General features: G+C 44.6%; 1 protein-coding gene across 2 annotated transcripts in view; it reads left to right on the top strand.

Moving 5' to 3' along the window:
* The window catches only part of ATP8A2 (ATPase phospholipid transporting 8A2), a 692,529-nt gene that overhangs the window by 217,481 nt on the left and 460,576 nt on the right, over positions 1–14,472 (top strand). For both annotated transcript variants that reach the window (XM_070409448.1, XM_070409449.1), the window contains exons 17-18: positions 11,962–12,067; positions 12,460–12,542. In XM_070409448.1, the coding sequence (XP_070265549.1) occupies positions 11,962–12,067; positions 12,460–12,542 (189 nt within the window). The remainder of the gene's footprint in view (positions 1–11,961; positions 12,068–12,459; positions 12,543–14,472) is intronic.

Genomic DNA, 14,472 nt, shown 5'->3' with positions numbered 1-14,472 from the left:
GTAGTCCTATGAACTGCCCTCTTAGGATTGCTTTCATTGTGTCCCATAGATTTGGGGTTGTGTTTTCGTTTTCATTTGTTTCCAAGAAGTTGTTTTTCTTTTGTTTTTGTTTGTTTGTTTGTTTGTTTGTTTTCTTCCTCACACAAGGATATTTTTCCATTGATTTGTTAGAGAGAGTGGAATGGATGGGGAGTGACAGAGAGAGCAAAACATTGATGTGAGATAGACACATCGATTGGCTGCCTCCCACATATACCCCGAGCAGGGCCAGGGATTGAACTTATAACTGAGGTTTGTGTCCTTGACGGGAAACAAACCCAGGGCCCTTGATTTCTTTCTTGATCTCATTGGCAATCCACTCATTGTTTAATAGCATGCTACTTAGCCTCCATGTGTTTGAATGTTTTTGAGTCTTTTTACTGTAGTTGATTTCTATGTTTATTCCATTACTAGAGCCCGGTACACGAAATTTGTGCATGGGGAGTGTGTCCCTCAGCCCAGCCTGCACCCTCTCCAATCTGGGACCCCTCAGGGGATGTCGGACTGCCAGTTTATGCTTGATCCCACACAATCTGGGACTGCTGGCTCCCAACTGCTCGCCTGCCTGCCTGCCTGTTTGCCCCTAACCCAGTGATGGCGAACCTATGATACGCGTGTCAGAGGTGACACGTGAACTCATTTTTTTGGTTGATTTTTCTTTGTTAAATGGCATTTATTTTTTTTATTTATTTTTTAATATATATTTTATTGGTTTTTTACAGAGAGGAAGGGAGAGAGATAGAGAGCTAGAAACATCGATGAGAGAGAAACATCGATCAGCTGCCTCCTGCACATCTCCCACTGGGGATGTACCCGCAACCCAGGTACATGCCCTTGACCGGAATCGAACCCGGGACCCTTGAGTCCGCAGGCCGATGCTCTATCCACTGAGCCAAACCGGTTTCGGCTAAATGGCATTTAAATATATAAAATAAATATCAAAAATATAAGTCTTGAAGAGACAGAAAGGGAGGAACCAAAATGGCGGCGTAGGGTGTAGACCTGTGCGTGCTGTCTCCCACAACATCATTGAAACTACCAACTATAAGACAAACAACCACCATTCAGAACCATGGGAAAGTTGGCCCAGTGGAAGTTCTACAACTGGAAGGAAAGAAAGAAGTGCAGTGAGACTGAGTAGGAGCTACAGAGGTGCCAAAAACAGGTACAGAGTCGCGCACCAGGCAGGCTGCAACTGGATGCGTAGCTTTTTTCAATCGGAAGGGGTTACGAACTTTCGAATCCCCTGGGTGGGTCTCTGAGGCCCCAGACCCCACGGGGAGAGGCGGCATGGCCTTGCAGCAGTCGGAAAGCGAGGGAGGCTCTGTCGCGCAGCTGCTCACCGGCACTGGGGGACGCGAAGTCCCAGAGCCCCAGAGAGGCCAGGAGCCACGGAGATGCCCCATTGCTATTTGCCCCACCCCGGTGACTCCCTGAGACCCCACCCTACTCAATTTACATCCCCATCCAAACTGTGACAGTGGCACAAAAAAACCCACCTGCGCTTTTGAAGCCTAACCCAACAAATTGCAGACTTCAACTCCTCGCACCCATGGAAAACACACTCAAGAAGCAGACTCAGGAGAACCAAGATGGCAGTGTAAGGTACAGACCTGTGCGTGCTGCCTCTCACAACAACATCGAAACTACCAACTATAGGACAAACAGCTATCATACAGAACCATGGGAAAGCTGGCCCAGTGGAAGCTCTACAACTGGAAGGAAAGAAAGAAGAGCATTGAGACTGAGTAGGATGTGCAGAGGCACCAAGTACAGAGCCCAACCCAGCAGGCTGCAGATTTCGGCTCCTCGCATCCGGGAGGGATGCACTCGGGGGCCGGAGTCGGGTTCGGGGGAGGCCGGGGCCAGGCCGGCTGGGCCGGCGAGGTGAAACCGCTGTACCAGCAGGCACAAGCACGTCCACTGGTTCCAGTCTCACATGGGACGCTGAGGGATGGCAGATGGGCAGTCAGTGCACTTGGTGGAGGGCGAAGTCCGAGCAGGCATGCCGGATGTTCAGCCACCAGGAACGCCTGGAGATTGTGTCTGGCGGGGAGCCGCCTGGCAGGGGACAAAGTGCCAAACTTCGTGTTGCCCCGGTGAGGCCAGGACGGCCCCAGTGAGGCCGATACGGCCCCAATGGTGTCGGGACGGCCCCAGTGAGGCTGAAACTGTCCCGGTGAGGTCGGGATGGCCCAGGTGAGGTCAGGATGCCCCCAGAGAGGTCGATACGGCCCCGGTGAGGTCAAGACAGCCCCGGTGAGGTCAAGACAGCCCCGGTGAAATCGGGACAGCCCCGGTGAGGTCGGGACAGCCCTGGTGAGGTCAGGAGGCCCTGGTGAGGTTGGGACAGCCCCGGTAAGGCTGGGATGGCCCCGGTGAGGCCGAAACGGCCACGGTGAGGTCGGAATGGCCTCGGTGAGGTTGAGACGGCACCCAGGGCCAGAATGGCCCAGGTGAGGTCGAGATGGAACCGGTGAGGTCAAGACAGCCCCGGTGAGGTTGAAACGGCCCCGGTGAGGTCGAGACAGCTCCGGTGAGGTCGAAACGGCCCCAGTGGGGTCGGGACGGCCCCGGTGAGGGTGAAACGGCCCCGGTGAGGTTGAAACGGCCCCGGTGAGATTGAGACGGCCCCGGTGAGGTCAGGATGGCCCCAGTGAGGCTGAAACAGCCCTAGTGAGGTCGGGATGGTCCCGGTGTGGCTGAAACGGCCCCAGTGAGGTCGGGACAGCCCCAGTGAGGCCGCGACGGCCCTGGTGAGGTACAGCACCGGTGAGGTCGAGACGGCCCTGGTGAGGTCGGGACAGCCCCGGTGAGGTCAGGATGGCCCCGGTGAGGTTGGGACGGCCCTGGTGAGGCCGAAACAGCCCCAGTGAGGTTGGGACAGCCCTGGTGAGGTTGAAACGGATAATGGGGACCAGTATAGACTGATGAACAGGGGTAGATGCAGAGGCAGAGCAGCATTGAACAGACTGTCAAACTACAGTGGGAAGCCTAGGGAGGGTTTGGGGGGGCGTTAAGAGATCAACCAAGGGACTTATATGCATGCATGTAAGAATAACCAATGGACACAAGACACTAGGGGATAGGGGAGTCCGGAGGAATGTTAAGGGCGGGGGGGGGGGGGGGGGGGGAAGGAGACATATGTAATACTCTTTGTAATACTTTAAGAAATAAAAATTATTTAAAAAATATATATAAGTCTTTGTTTTACTATGGTTGCAAATATCAAAAAATTTCTATATGTGACACAGCACCAGAGTTAAGTTAGGGTTTTTCAAAATGCTGACATGCCAAGCTCAAAAGGTTCGCTATCACTGCCCTAACTGCTTCTGCCTGCCAGCCTGATCACCCTCTAACCACTCCCCTGCCAGCTTGATCAATGCCTAACTGCTCCCCTGCTGGCCCAATTGCCCCTAACTGCCCTCCCCTGCCAGCCCAGTCACCCCCAACTGTCCTCCTCTGCCAGCCTGGTCACCTCCAACTGCCCTTCCCTGCAGGCCTGGTCCCCCCCAACTGCCCTCTCCTGCCGGCCTGGTTGCCCCAACTGCCCTCCTCTGCAGGGCTGGTCCCCCCCAACTGCCCTCCCTCCCCTGCAGGCCTGGTCCCCCACAACTGCCCTTCCCTGCAGGCCTGGTCCCCCCAACTCCCCTCCCTCCCTTTCAGGCCTGGTTGCCCCCAATTGCCCTCCCTTGCTGGCCTGGTCACCCCTAACTGCCCTCCCCTGCTGGCCTGATCGCCCACAACTGCCCTCCCCTGCCGGCCGTTTTGTGCCCACATGGGGGCAGCCATCTTGTGTGAGGGTGTGACTGTCAATTTGCATATTACCTCTTTATTATATAGGATGATCTGAGAAAATGGTTAATATGACTTCAAGCTTCTTGAATTTGTAGAGACTATTTTATGTCCTAATATGTAGTCTATCTTTGAGAATGACCCATGTGAACTTGAGAAGACTATATATTCTGCAGCTTTGGGGTGAAATATTCTATAAATATCAATTAAATCCATCTGATCCAGTGGGTTACTTAGAGTCTCTGTTTCCTTGTTAATTTTTTTTTTTTTTGGAAGATCTATCTAGTGAAGTCAGCAGGGTGTTAAAATATCCTACTATGATTGTATTGCTGTCAGTCTCTCCCTTAACATCTTCTAGAAGTTATTTTATGTATTTAGGTGCTCCTATATTGGGTGCATATATGCTTACCAGGGTTATGTGTTCTTGTTGGATCAAGCTCTTTAGTATTATGTAGTGACCTTTATTAACTCTTGTGATGGCCTTCATTTTGAAGTCTATTTTTTCAGATATGAGTATTGGCACCCCAGCTTCTTTTGTTTGTTTGTTGCATTACATGGAAAATTTTTTCCCATCCCTTCACTCTCATCCTGTGTGAGTCTTTTGTTCTGAGGTGGGTCTCTTGTAGATAGCACTTATTTGGGTTATGTTTTCATATCCAATCAGCTACCCTATGTATTTTCATTGAAGCATTTAATCCATGTACATTTAAGTTATTGATAGGTCCTTATTTATTGCCATTTTAATGCCTATATTTCTTTCTCTCTCTATTTCTTTTCATTACAGCAGTCCCTTTAGCATTTTGTGCAGGGCTGGTTTGGTGGGGATAAACTCCTTTAGCCTTTTATTTTCTGGGAAGTTCTTTATTTCACCACCTATTTTGAATGTTAGCTTTGCTGTATATAATAATCTTAGGTTTAGTCTTTTGGTTTTCATTACCTTGTATACTTCATGCGAATCCCTTCTGGCCTGTAAAGATTTTGATGAGAAATCATCTGAGAGCCTTATGGGAGCTCCTTTGTAGGTAACAATTTGCTTTTCTTTTGCTACCTTTAAGATTCTCTCTTTGCTTTTAATTTTTGGCATTTTAAATATGATGTGCCTATGTGTAGGCCTGTTTGGGTTCTTCTTAATTGGGACTCTCTGTGCCTCCTGAACTTGTGTGAATTTTTCCTTCTCCAGATTATTGAAGTTTTGTGCCATTATGTCTTCAAAGACATTCTCTATTGCCGGAAGCCAATCCACCCTTGCTGCTTGACACAGTCGCTGCAAGGAAGAAACATCTGCACAGCTTATGTTTCAAGGGACCTGGCATATATGGCATATGTTTGCTCCCCCTCTTAACACTATGTGTTTTAAACAGGACCACCTCCCCAAGAAAGGTTGTTTCCCCAGGTGAGGATTTTTCCCTGGAGTTAGGGAGGGAATAAAACCCCTTAACTAAGTGCCAGGCAGGTAATTAATCACTTTAACTATGAACAATCACGCTTAAGTTACATAATCTTTACTTAGGATAATCTCCTTCAGTTACTTCCTTGTAGCTTAATAGAACAATAGAGTAACCTTGGAATGGAGATAAGAAATGCCCTAACCTTTGGAATAGAATGGATAGGATTAAAATCAACTGGTATAAATACAGATGTAACAAGACAATAAACACAGAACTTGGCTGGAGATCCTGGCTAGAGAACCTGGCTAGGCTGCTGATCAACTGAATGCTGTCTCCGTGTCATTCCTTCTTCGCCGACTCCGTCCACACCTTTGGGAACCCCTGGACCTGTTGGGGTTAGACCCCAACACTCTATCCCTTGCTCACTTTTTTCCTCTTCTGGCTCTCCTATTATGTGAATATTGTTATGTTTCATAGCTCCCTTAAGCTGTCCATGTGTTTTTAAATTGTTTTTTTCTTTTTGGTTCTCTGATTGAGTGATCTTTTTCTACCCTGTCTTCGAATTCACTGATCTGATCCTCAGCTTCTCCTAATCTGCTGTGTATTCCTTTCACTGTGTTCTTTATTAGCATTATGTCATTCTTTATAGTTACCTTATCTTTTTTCTTGATGTTGAGCATCTTTGCCATCATTATTCTGAACTCTATGTCTGATAAATTTCTTATCTCCATTTCATTTAGCTCTTCTTCTTGGGAATTCTCTTGTTTTTTCATTTGGGGCTTGTTTTTTTTGTCTCCCTGTTTTGCCTGCCTGTTTGGGTTTGTGTCTGTGTATTAGGTAGATCTGCCATGAGTCCCAATCTTTAGCACAGGACAATGTTAGATGCTGTCTGTGACTGTCCCTGAGTACTCTGTTTCAAGCTATCAGCAATCCATAGCTTGTGGCTCCCTCTGCTGGGACTAAGTGCCTTTGGAAAGGACCAAGATGTCCACTTGGGCCTGGTTTTTCTAGCCCTGGGCCCCAGATTAGATCAGGCAAAGACTCAAAGCCTTCAGAGACCCGCCTCTGCCTGCAGTCCCATTGACACTCAGTTTTGATTTGCCTCAGGCTATAGACCACAAGGTTGGGTGAGAGGTCTTCCAACAGGGTGGGGCAACTGACTTCCCTCCAGGCAAAAACTGCCTGGATAGCAAAAGTTCACTGGAGAAAGATGTCCTCTACAGTGTGAGGGAATGACTCAGCATAGGAAACTGGGGTGGTTGCCCTCTGAGCTCCAATCCCAGAGCCCCCAAACCTGGATTCTGCTCACACAGCTCTCATCCACTCTGCCTTCCTTCTGCCAGAACCCAAGATGAATGGCTGTACACAGAATTTTGTGCATTGGCCCCTTAAGAGTATGTTTGCATCTTTGGCTATCTCTGGATGGCAGAGAGCAAACCTGCTGCTCTTTGAAGCCATATGTTATGTTGGCACCTTTCTCAGTCCTGGTGCTCTAGGCTGGGGAGCCAAGCTTGGGGCTTAGACTCCAGAGTACTTGGTGAGCACGCCCCACAGCTGAGATATCCCTCTGGAACTTTGGTGGCTCTCTGTGGGAGCCTGGCCAGCCCTTTCTCACATCCGCACTTCCTACCTATCTCTATGCGGTACCCACTTTCCATCCTTGGTTATCAGGGGTGTCTCTAGCTAGTCTTCAGTTGATTTTTCAGGGTGGTTTTTCTGTATTTTAGTTGTATTTCCAGTTTGGTCCTTGGAGAGTGTCATTGTAGGTTCCATTTACTCCACCACCATTTTGGAATTTCCCTTTCTTGGATTTTGATCTTAGAGGTGTATCCACCTTCTAGGATAGAGGTTCTCCAAGCAGTAAAATTATGCTTCAGGAGAAACTTCTCTTGAGAAGTGTAGTTTTAATAAAGGATATCAAAGAAACAAGTGCATTGTGATGACTTGCTTTCTGAAAGTGGATTACAGTATTCTCAAATTATATTCAGGCTGAAGGTAATAACTAAGATGGTTGACTGAATGTATCTGTTCACATTGGGAAGGAGAAAATGAAAGGGTGACAGAGAGGTTTAGGAAACTGCTTTTAGTCTAGGTTCACAGAATTTGTTTTCCTAGCATAGGTCAGCATGCGAAAAAGCAGCAGAGGAGGTGAGATGAGGGTGGTATACTGAGTACTGAGTACTGCGGAATCCCAGAGTTGGCTTGGAATAGCAGCAAACTATTGGTTAAATGGGAGACTCTTATTTATTCATTTATTTAGCAAATAGTTTAATGGCCCGATTTATATCAAACACTTTCCTAAGTAATAGGGGAAGAGATGAATAAAAAAAACACCAAGGGAAAAAAATCCACCAAGGAATTTTTATTAATTGGGGAATCAGACATGTAAAATCATTAAGGGCCATTGTACACTTTTGCATCTTAGGGATAGGTCTGATGTGACTCCCTGGAAAAGTGATTTTGTTTTGTGTTAGATCTCTTCGGGGGAGTTATGGCTACCATAACTATTGAAATGTGGGCAGTGTGAACACTCATACTGAATAGTGTTTGCATGGACCTAAATGTGTGCTGGCATAGAAACCCAGTGGCCAGGGGAAAATCTGTATTTGAAGAAGAGGTCCTCTGCACCTGCTGCCATGATCCCAATGTTTGAAATCTTTAATACTTAGCTCAGTTAATTTATGTACATACAGATGTTTTTTTCCAAAGCTGAACCCACATTTGTATGTCCTGGAATTCTAGGGGTTTTTGATCATCGATCACAGGCTCTTGAGCCTGTCTTCTCTTGACATTTGAGTGTAGATAGCATGAATAAGGATCTTCTAATGAGCATTTCTTGTCACATGGTCAAGAGCATGCATTTTAGGTGGAAACCCCATTTTTAGAGAAGTTAGTGAATTTCTTTTTTCATCCTTACTTTAATCCTCACCTTCAACTCTCCTGAGCCAAATTTTCTTTTCTAGTGGGAAAGCCAGTGAGAATAGGGGCAGCTGTAGCCCTTATGAAAAGGAAGCCCTCCCTAGGGAGATTAGCTTAAGCATCAATGAAAACATGGGGACTTTTCATGATATCTTAATAATCTGGATATTTACACTTCATTGAATGCTTAGTAAGTCCAGGCATTGAGGAATTTCTTTTAATATATATACATATATATAAGCCTAAGTGAACACTCAACCATTCGATTGTTCAACCAGTAGCTATGATGTGCACTGATCACCTGGGGCAGACGCTCTACCAGTAGGTTAGCTTGCTGCTGGGGTCCAGCCGATTGGAACTGGGTGAGACAGGCCTGACACACCCTGGAGCTCTCCCGTGGTCCCTTCCTGGCCCTGATCATGCACCAGTGGGGTCCCTTGGCCTGGCCTGTCCCCTCTCACAATCAGGGACCCCTCAGGAGATGTCAGAGAGCTGCAGGCCAGGCCGGGGAACCCCACTGGTGCACCAGGCCTCTAGTTTTTTAATAAAAGCCTACTTGCCTATATTTAATGCTTTTAAAAAGTTTTCCAGGATTCTTGAATCCTTCTGAGGTCGTTCTCCATTTTGGTTATTACATTAATTAAGCCCATATGACCTTTAGCATCTAGCTCCACTGTAACTGATGAAGACTATAGGCTCCAATATTTTTCTTTGGTAAGGTATGGGATTAAATGAAATATACCCAATGGGTGTTTTTAAACATTTTTAAAATTTTATTTTTAATTACAGTCTATATCCAATATTATTTTGTGCTAGTTTCAGGTACACAGCAGAGTCTATTAGATCACTTGGTTATTTTACCAAAATATGGTTGAGGCAAGGGAAGAAGCAATTTAGGATTTTAAGCCTATAGGGGCAGCTGTAGCCCTTATGAAAAGGAAGCCCTCCCTAGGGAGATTAGCTTAAGCATCCCACATTTTTATTTAAATTCCCTTGGGACCATTGACTAAAATTAAAGCATTTAACCAAGAAAAAAACCCTTACTTTCCTCCCAAGGGAGTACTTTTCATCTGCTACAGAATTTCTGTTTTTCCTGGGTCATCATTTTTTATTTTCTGGGTCCTTTCAAGTCTTGTGTGGACTGATAGCCAAGATGGAATTTGCCTCTTAGAGAGTCAACTCTAGGAACAATTCATGTGGTCCCTTAATTATATCATTAACCAGTGACTTTCTATTTGTGGGATAATTTTCCAAAGATTTACCAAGCAAGAACACATAACTATATTATGCCTAGGACTTTTGAGCTTGAGTCTTCAAGAATAAATTATTTGTATACTAGTATATATGTCATTTATATACTTTATAGCTGCAAATTGAAATGTAAGTTAATTTTAGACATGTATAGTTTTCTGCTATTTTTTATATTAAATAAATGGAATGTATTCATTTCTAGATATATAAAACATTTGGTGCAGATTAAAATGTTAACTGAATTACAAATATTGTATAATTACAATTATGAGGTACATAGAATAGAGACAGAGAAGAAGAGAGGTTACAAGGGGTTAGGGGTTAGGGAAAATGGGAGTTATTGTTTCATTGTTACAGTGTTTGTTGAGAAGATGAAAAAGTTTTAGATATAAATAGTGGTGATGGATACACAGCATTGTGAATGTATTTAATGCCACTGAATTGTACACTTAGAGATGGCTAAAATGTTAAATATATGTCTATTTTCCCACAATTCACAATTTTGTTTAACTTGTAAAATGATACATACATACACAGACACACACACAGACACACACACACACACACATACACACACTCTGATAAAAGATCAGTTCTTTAACATTATAAAGTATTTTTCTTCTTAGAAGTGAGTGAAAAAAGTTTACTTTCAAACATGGAGCACTTACCTAAATATATTACAAACATCTTATCCATAGGCTTCAATTAAGTTTGTCTTCCTTCCCTGATTTGTTACAGAATGTCAGGTTCAGTAGGGAACCAAAGGTAAATTAATTTTGTCTTGGGGATATTTTTGATCTTTAAATCAAAAATATCCACGTAGGACTAGATAGTTCTCTGATGCAGAAGGTAGTCTGGAAGTGAAATTCTGAAATTAATGTGCTTTCGGATAAAATTTCCTAGCCACTTTTGCAGTGTAGGCCTTGGGGAATTTGTAAATCCTCTAGTTATAAAATTTCATTGAACTATAATTTAATGAGCATTTCCTTTTCCTGAAGGCAGATAAGAAGTAGCTGTGTGACTCCTGTGTGACTGTTTCCATGCAGTTGTTCTTAAATCACATTAGCAGGTCAGAGGAGAAACTAAAAATGTTAGTCACTATCCATTTGTGACTAAATAAAAAAAAAAAACAAGGAAAGAAAAGAAAACTCCACAAAAAATAGCAAACACAAAATTGTTTTCTGAATGTGAAAATACAAATCTATCTCAAATTTATAGTCAGCTGCCTATTTAGGAGTGAAACATTGAAGATAGTCATTTTAAAATAACTTCAGGATAAGGAAACCTGGTGTCACCCCTGTCTTTGAACATCATTCTGAAAGTGCAGACAGGTGGGAACTAAACAAGTCTATATATTGGAAAGGAATAGGGATGATATCATTGTCTGCCCTAAAAATCTAGGAGAGTCAACTACACCTTGGAGAGTGATTAGGAGTTTAGTTACAATTGGATATTGACTTAATATATAAAATTACATGTTTTTATTTACATGTGAACAATAAACTCTTATAAAACATAATGGAAGTAAGATTACATTAATAATATAAAAAGCAATAATGTGGTGCCTCACATATATAGTGGGCATGCAGATATTTTTGAATGAATAAAAATTAATCGATAATATTAACAAATTAATAATAAATTAATGAATAAAATATCAGCACCCATATTTAGAAGCTTTAGAAATCTTTAATAAATAGAAATACATAAAATATTCTTAGATAGGTGGACAGTATTAAGATGTCATTTCTCCACTAATTATAAATACAGTCTAATCCCAATGAAAAATGTCAGGATTTTGTGTGGGGGTTGGGGAGGATAAAGAAATGTATTTAATACATATCCATGACAATTCTGGTTTTGTTTTTTAAAAAATATAATAGGCCAGGGAGACACTGAGATTACGAAGCTAGAGAGCAAACTTGATGTAGAATAAGCGTCAGTGCGATGATATGGAAGGACCAGGGACTCAGTGGTTGCTGAGTCAGTTCTCGGTACGGGGATCTGACATTGATTTGAGTGCCTTCTGTTTGCTCGGCCTGAGCATACATTTACCTGCTCACCCTCCTGGCTCTTACAGAAGTGGGAGGAAGCATGGGGATGGCAGGGTGCTGGGGGTGTCCTAGGATGGGGCACTGGCTCCCTCTTTGTTCTCACCTGACCACAAGGGCTAGCACTTCAAGAACGATGTTCCAAAAGAAGGGTGACAACAGCCTTCTCAGATGTACTGACTGATAAACTGAATCCCAAAGGATGAGTAAATAGAAGAATTGGCTGACTGCATGTAAGGGGCAGTGATGGAACAGTAGGAAGGATGAGCATTGTTGGGAGAACTGCAGACACAAGTGGCTGGTAGAGAGCACAGGAGGGCAAATGGCAGGAGATGGCCCTCGATGGTGAGCAGGTGCCAGATCACGGTGGACCTGGAGTCCACACTACGGATCTCAACCTCTGTTTAAAGGGAGCAGGAAGCCATTCCGGGGTTTTAGGCAGCAGATGACTTGAATCTAACTCTGATATGTGTCAGTGGGGTTGTAACAGAAGGATTAACTTGCTCTTCTGTTTGTAGCCCACAGCTCCTTGCATACAAGAGTTCCTCACCCTTCTGGCCGTGTGCCACACTGTTGTTCCCGAAAAGGATGGAGACAACATCATCTACCAGGCCTCCTCCCCAGGTGAGACCTCTTGGCCGATGTGCCCTGCTGTCCCCTTCTCTGGAGCCTTGGGTGTTTGCATTACTTGTGGGAGATGTGACGGTGTATCCCACCCCACAAAGACCCCCTATTTGCCTCTGGCCTCACACAGATTATGGGCTAAGGCTGTAAATGTTAAAACTATAGAAAACTGGTGCTGGGTTCTACTGACTGTAGTAACACTTTGACGGCAAGAGGAGGCCCCAGGCCATCTTGCATTTCCTAGCAGAAGTCATTAAACTAGACAGAGCTGCACATGAGGCCGGGCTTCTTTAACTGGTGTGGGTTTTGCTAATTTGAAAAATAGTACTTGCTAAGCAGAATTCTGGCATTACCAGTGCTTAGTCAATGTTTCGTCAACTCTTGATTGATAGATGAAGCTGCTTTGGTGAAAGGAGCTAAGAAACTGGGCTTCGTGTTCACAGGCAGGACACCGTACTCAGTCATCATAGAAGCCGTAAGTGACATGCCTGGGCACCTCTCTACCTTGTAGATCACCTACTCTCTTGAAGACTGTATATTTGAAATAGCATGTCTATTGTAAATATGGTAGCTAAATGTCCATTTTTTTTCTGTGAGAAAGTAAGCCTGTAGAAAAACCGAGGATGATATGTAATTTTATTAGCTCATTAATATTGCTTTTGCATTTGCAGTAATTTTTCTCTCTTAATGATGCTTCTTGACAAGTCAATACACAGATGTGGAATTATTTGTAGTAAAGCACTTAGAGTAATAGTTGGGAAACTGCTGCAGGGCCCACTTACTTTGAGAGCAGCTTCTAAAGGCCATTCCTGTGGCCTCGGTGCCCAGCTGTTCTTGCACAATGAGGCTCTTGCGCTATTGCTTCAGTCTCCTTGGCTGGGAGAGAAAGGAATTGGCACTGAGGCTCCTTTTTATATACAGGAGTTTTTATTTTCCCTTCAGCCCAGGGGTTGATTAATTTTATTTATATTTTCTTACTTTCCCTCTCAAGAAGACTGAGGGGAAAATTTGGTAGTAGGAACAAATTTAAATCAAGAATAAGATTACATAAGGATCCTTGAGAATGGGCAACAGGGGAAGTTGAAGGTTAGGACTGTTGAGGCACTGGTGTTTGTCATGGTGGCCAGGTGGCGGGGCTGCCTGTTACTCCAGTCTGGGTTGATGAGGGCCTGGAGAGAGCCACTGCCTCCTCTCTCCTCTGTCTTTCTCCGCCCCTCAATTTGGGGTGACTCATTGATTGTTACAGTTTTTGGGTTTATTCATCCTTAAATCCCTAGGCCACTTCAATGCATTTGAAATTCACTTCTAACTTATATAATAACTTGATATTGTTCTTGACTTAGCAATAGTCCATTTTTCTTTACTTATATTCAAAACCTATAAAATATTATAATGTACACAAGTGCCCATTTCTTGACATTTTCAGTTTCTTTTCTTATGGACTACAGAGATCAGCTTATATTTATTTTTACTTTATTTCATACAACAAAGAGATTTTGCTTAGGGAAGTGTGCAATCATTAAAAGTGAAATTTTTTCATAGGAGTTTTTTATAAATGTAGTCTTCTTCCCCTTCATTTTGAGGAGACTTTTATTTAGACCTTCATATGGGACATTCAGTTGTATGGGTGTTTACCTGCATTGTAACAGTGGGATTGGGAGGCCATGTGGATGAGCTGGGAACAGTGGGAGAGACAAGGAGAGAGTGGATGCTTCTGCCCTGACACAATGCTGGACAAATATGGGGGCACTAGAGAGCCAATTGATGTCATCACCGTGTCAGCTGATGATGAAAAGTGGAGCGACACTCCTTGGTCATTTGATTAAACGATTAAGGCCATATTTATGGAAGTAAAAAAAGACTATCTGATAGTGGGGTCCCTCGGCGTGGCCTGCGGGGATCAGGCTGAAACTGGCAGTCCAACGCCACCTGCTGCTCCCGCTCATCCCGGTCCCACTGTGCCTGCTGCCGCCGCTGCCACTTGGTAGGCTTGCTGCCGCTCCACTGCGGTCTCCGGGCCGCGGTGGCCATCCCTGAGCCCTGCGTCTGGCACCCGTCGGTCAGCTGAGCAGCGCTCCCGCTATGGGAATACACTGACCACCAGGAGGCAGCTCCTGTGTTGAGTGTTTGCCCCCTGGTGGTCAGTGTGCATCATAGCAACCGGTCGACCAATCGTCGGTTGTTTGGATACTTAGGCTTTTATATATATACTAGAGGCCTGGTGCACAAAAATTTGTGCACTTGGGGTGAGAGGGTCCCTCAGCCCGGCCTGTGCCCTCTCGCAGTCTGGGACCCCTCGGGCGATGTCCACCTACTGGCTTAGGCCTGCTCCCTGGGGGATCATGCCTAAGCTGGCAGTCAGACATCCCTCTGGCAGCCCAGGAGCCCTCAGGGGATGTCCACTT

This window comes from Myotis yumanensis, unplaced genomic scaffold, assembly GCF_028538775.1.
Source record: "Myotis yumanensis isolate MYYU_CA2020_CCGP unplaced genomic scaffold, mMyoYum1.0.hap1 SCAF_3, whole genome shotgun sequence".
In the NCBI taxonomy this organism is placed as follows: Eukaryota; Metazoa; Chordata; class Mammalia; order Chiroptera; family Vespertilionidae; genus Myotis; species Myotis yumanensis.
This window is presented reverse-complemented; position numbering and strand designations above follow the sequence as displayed.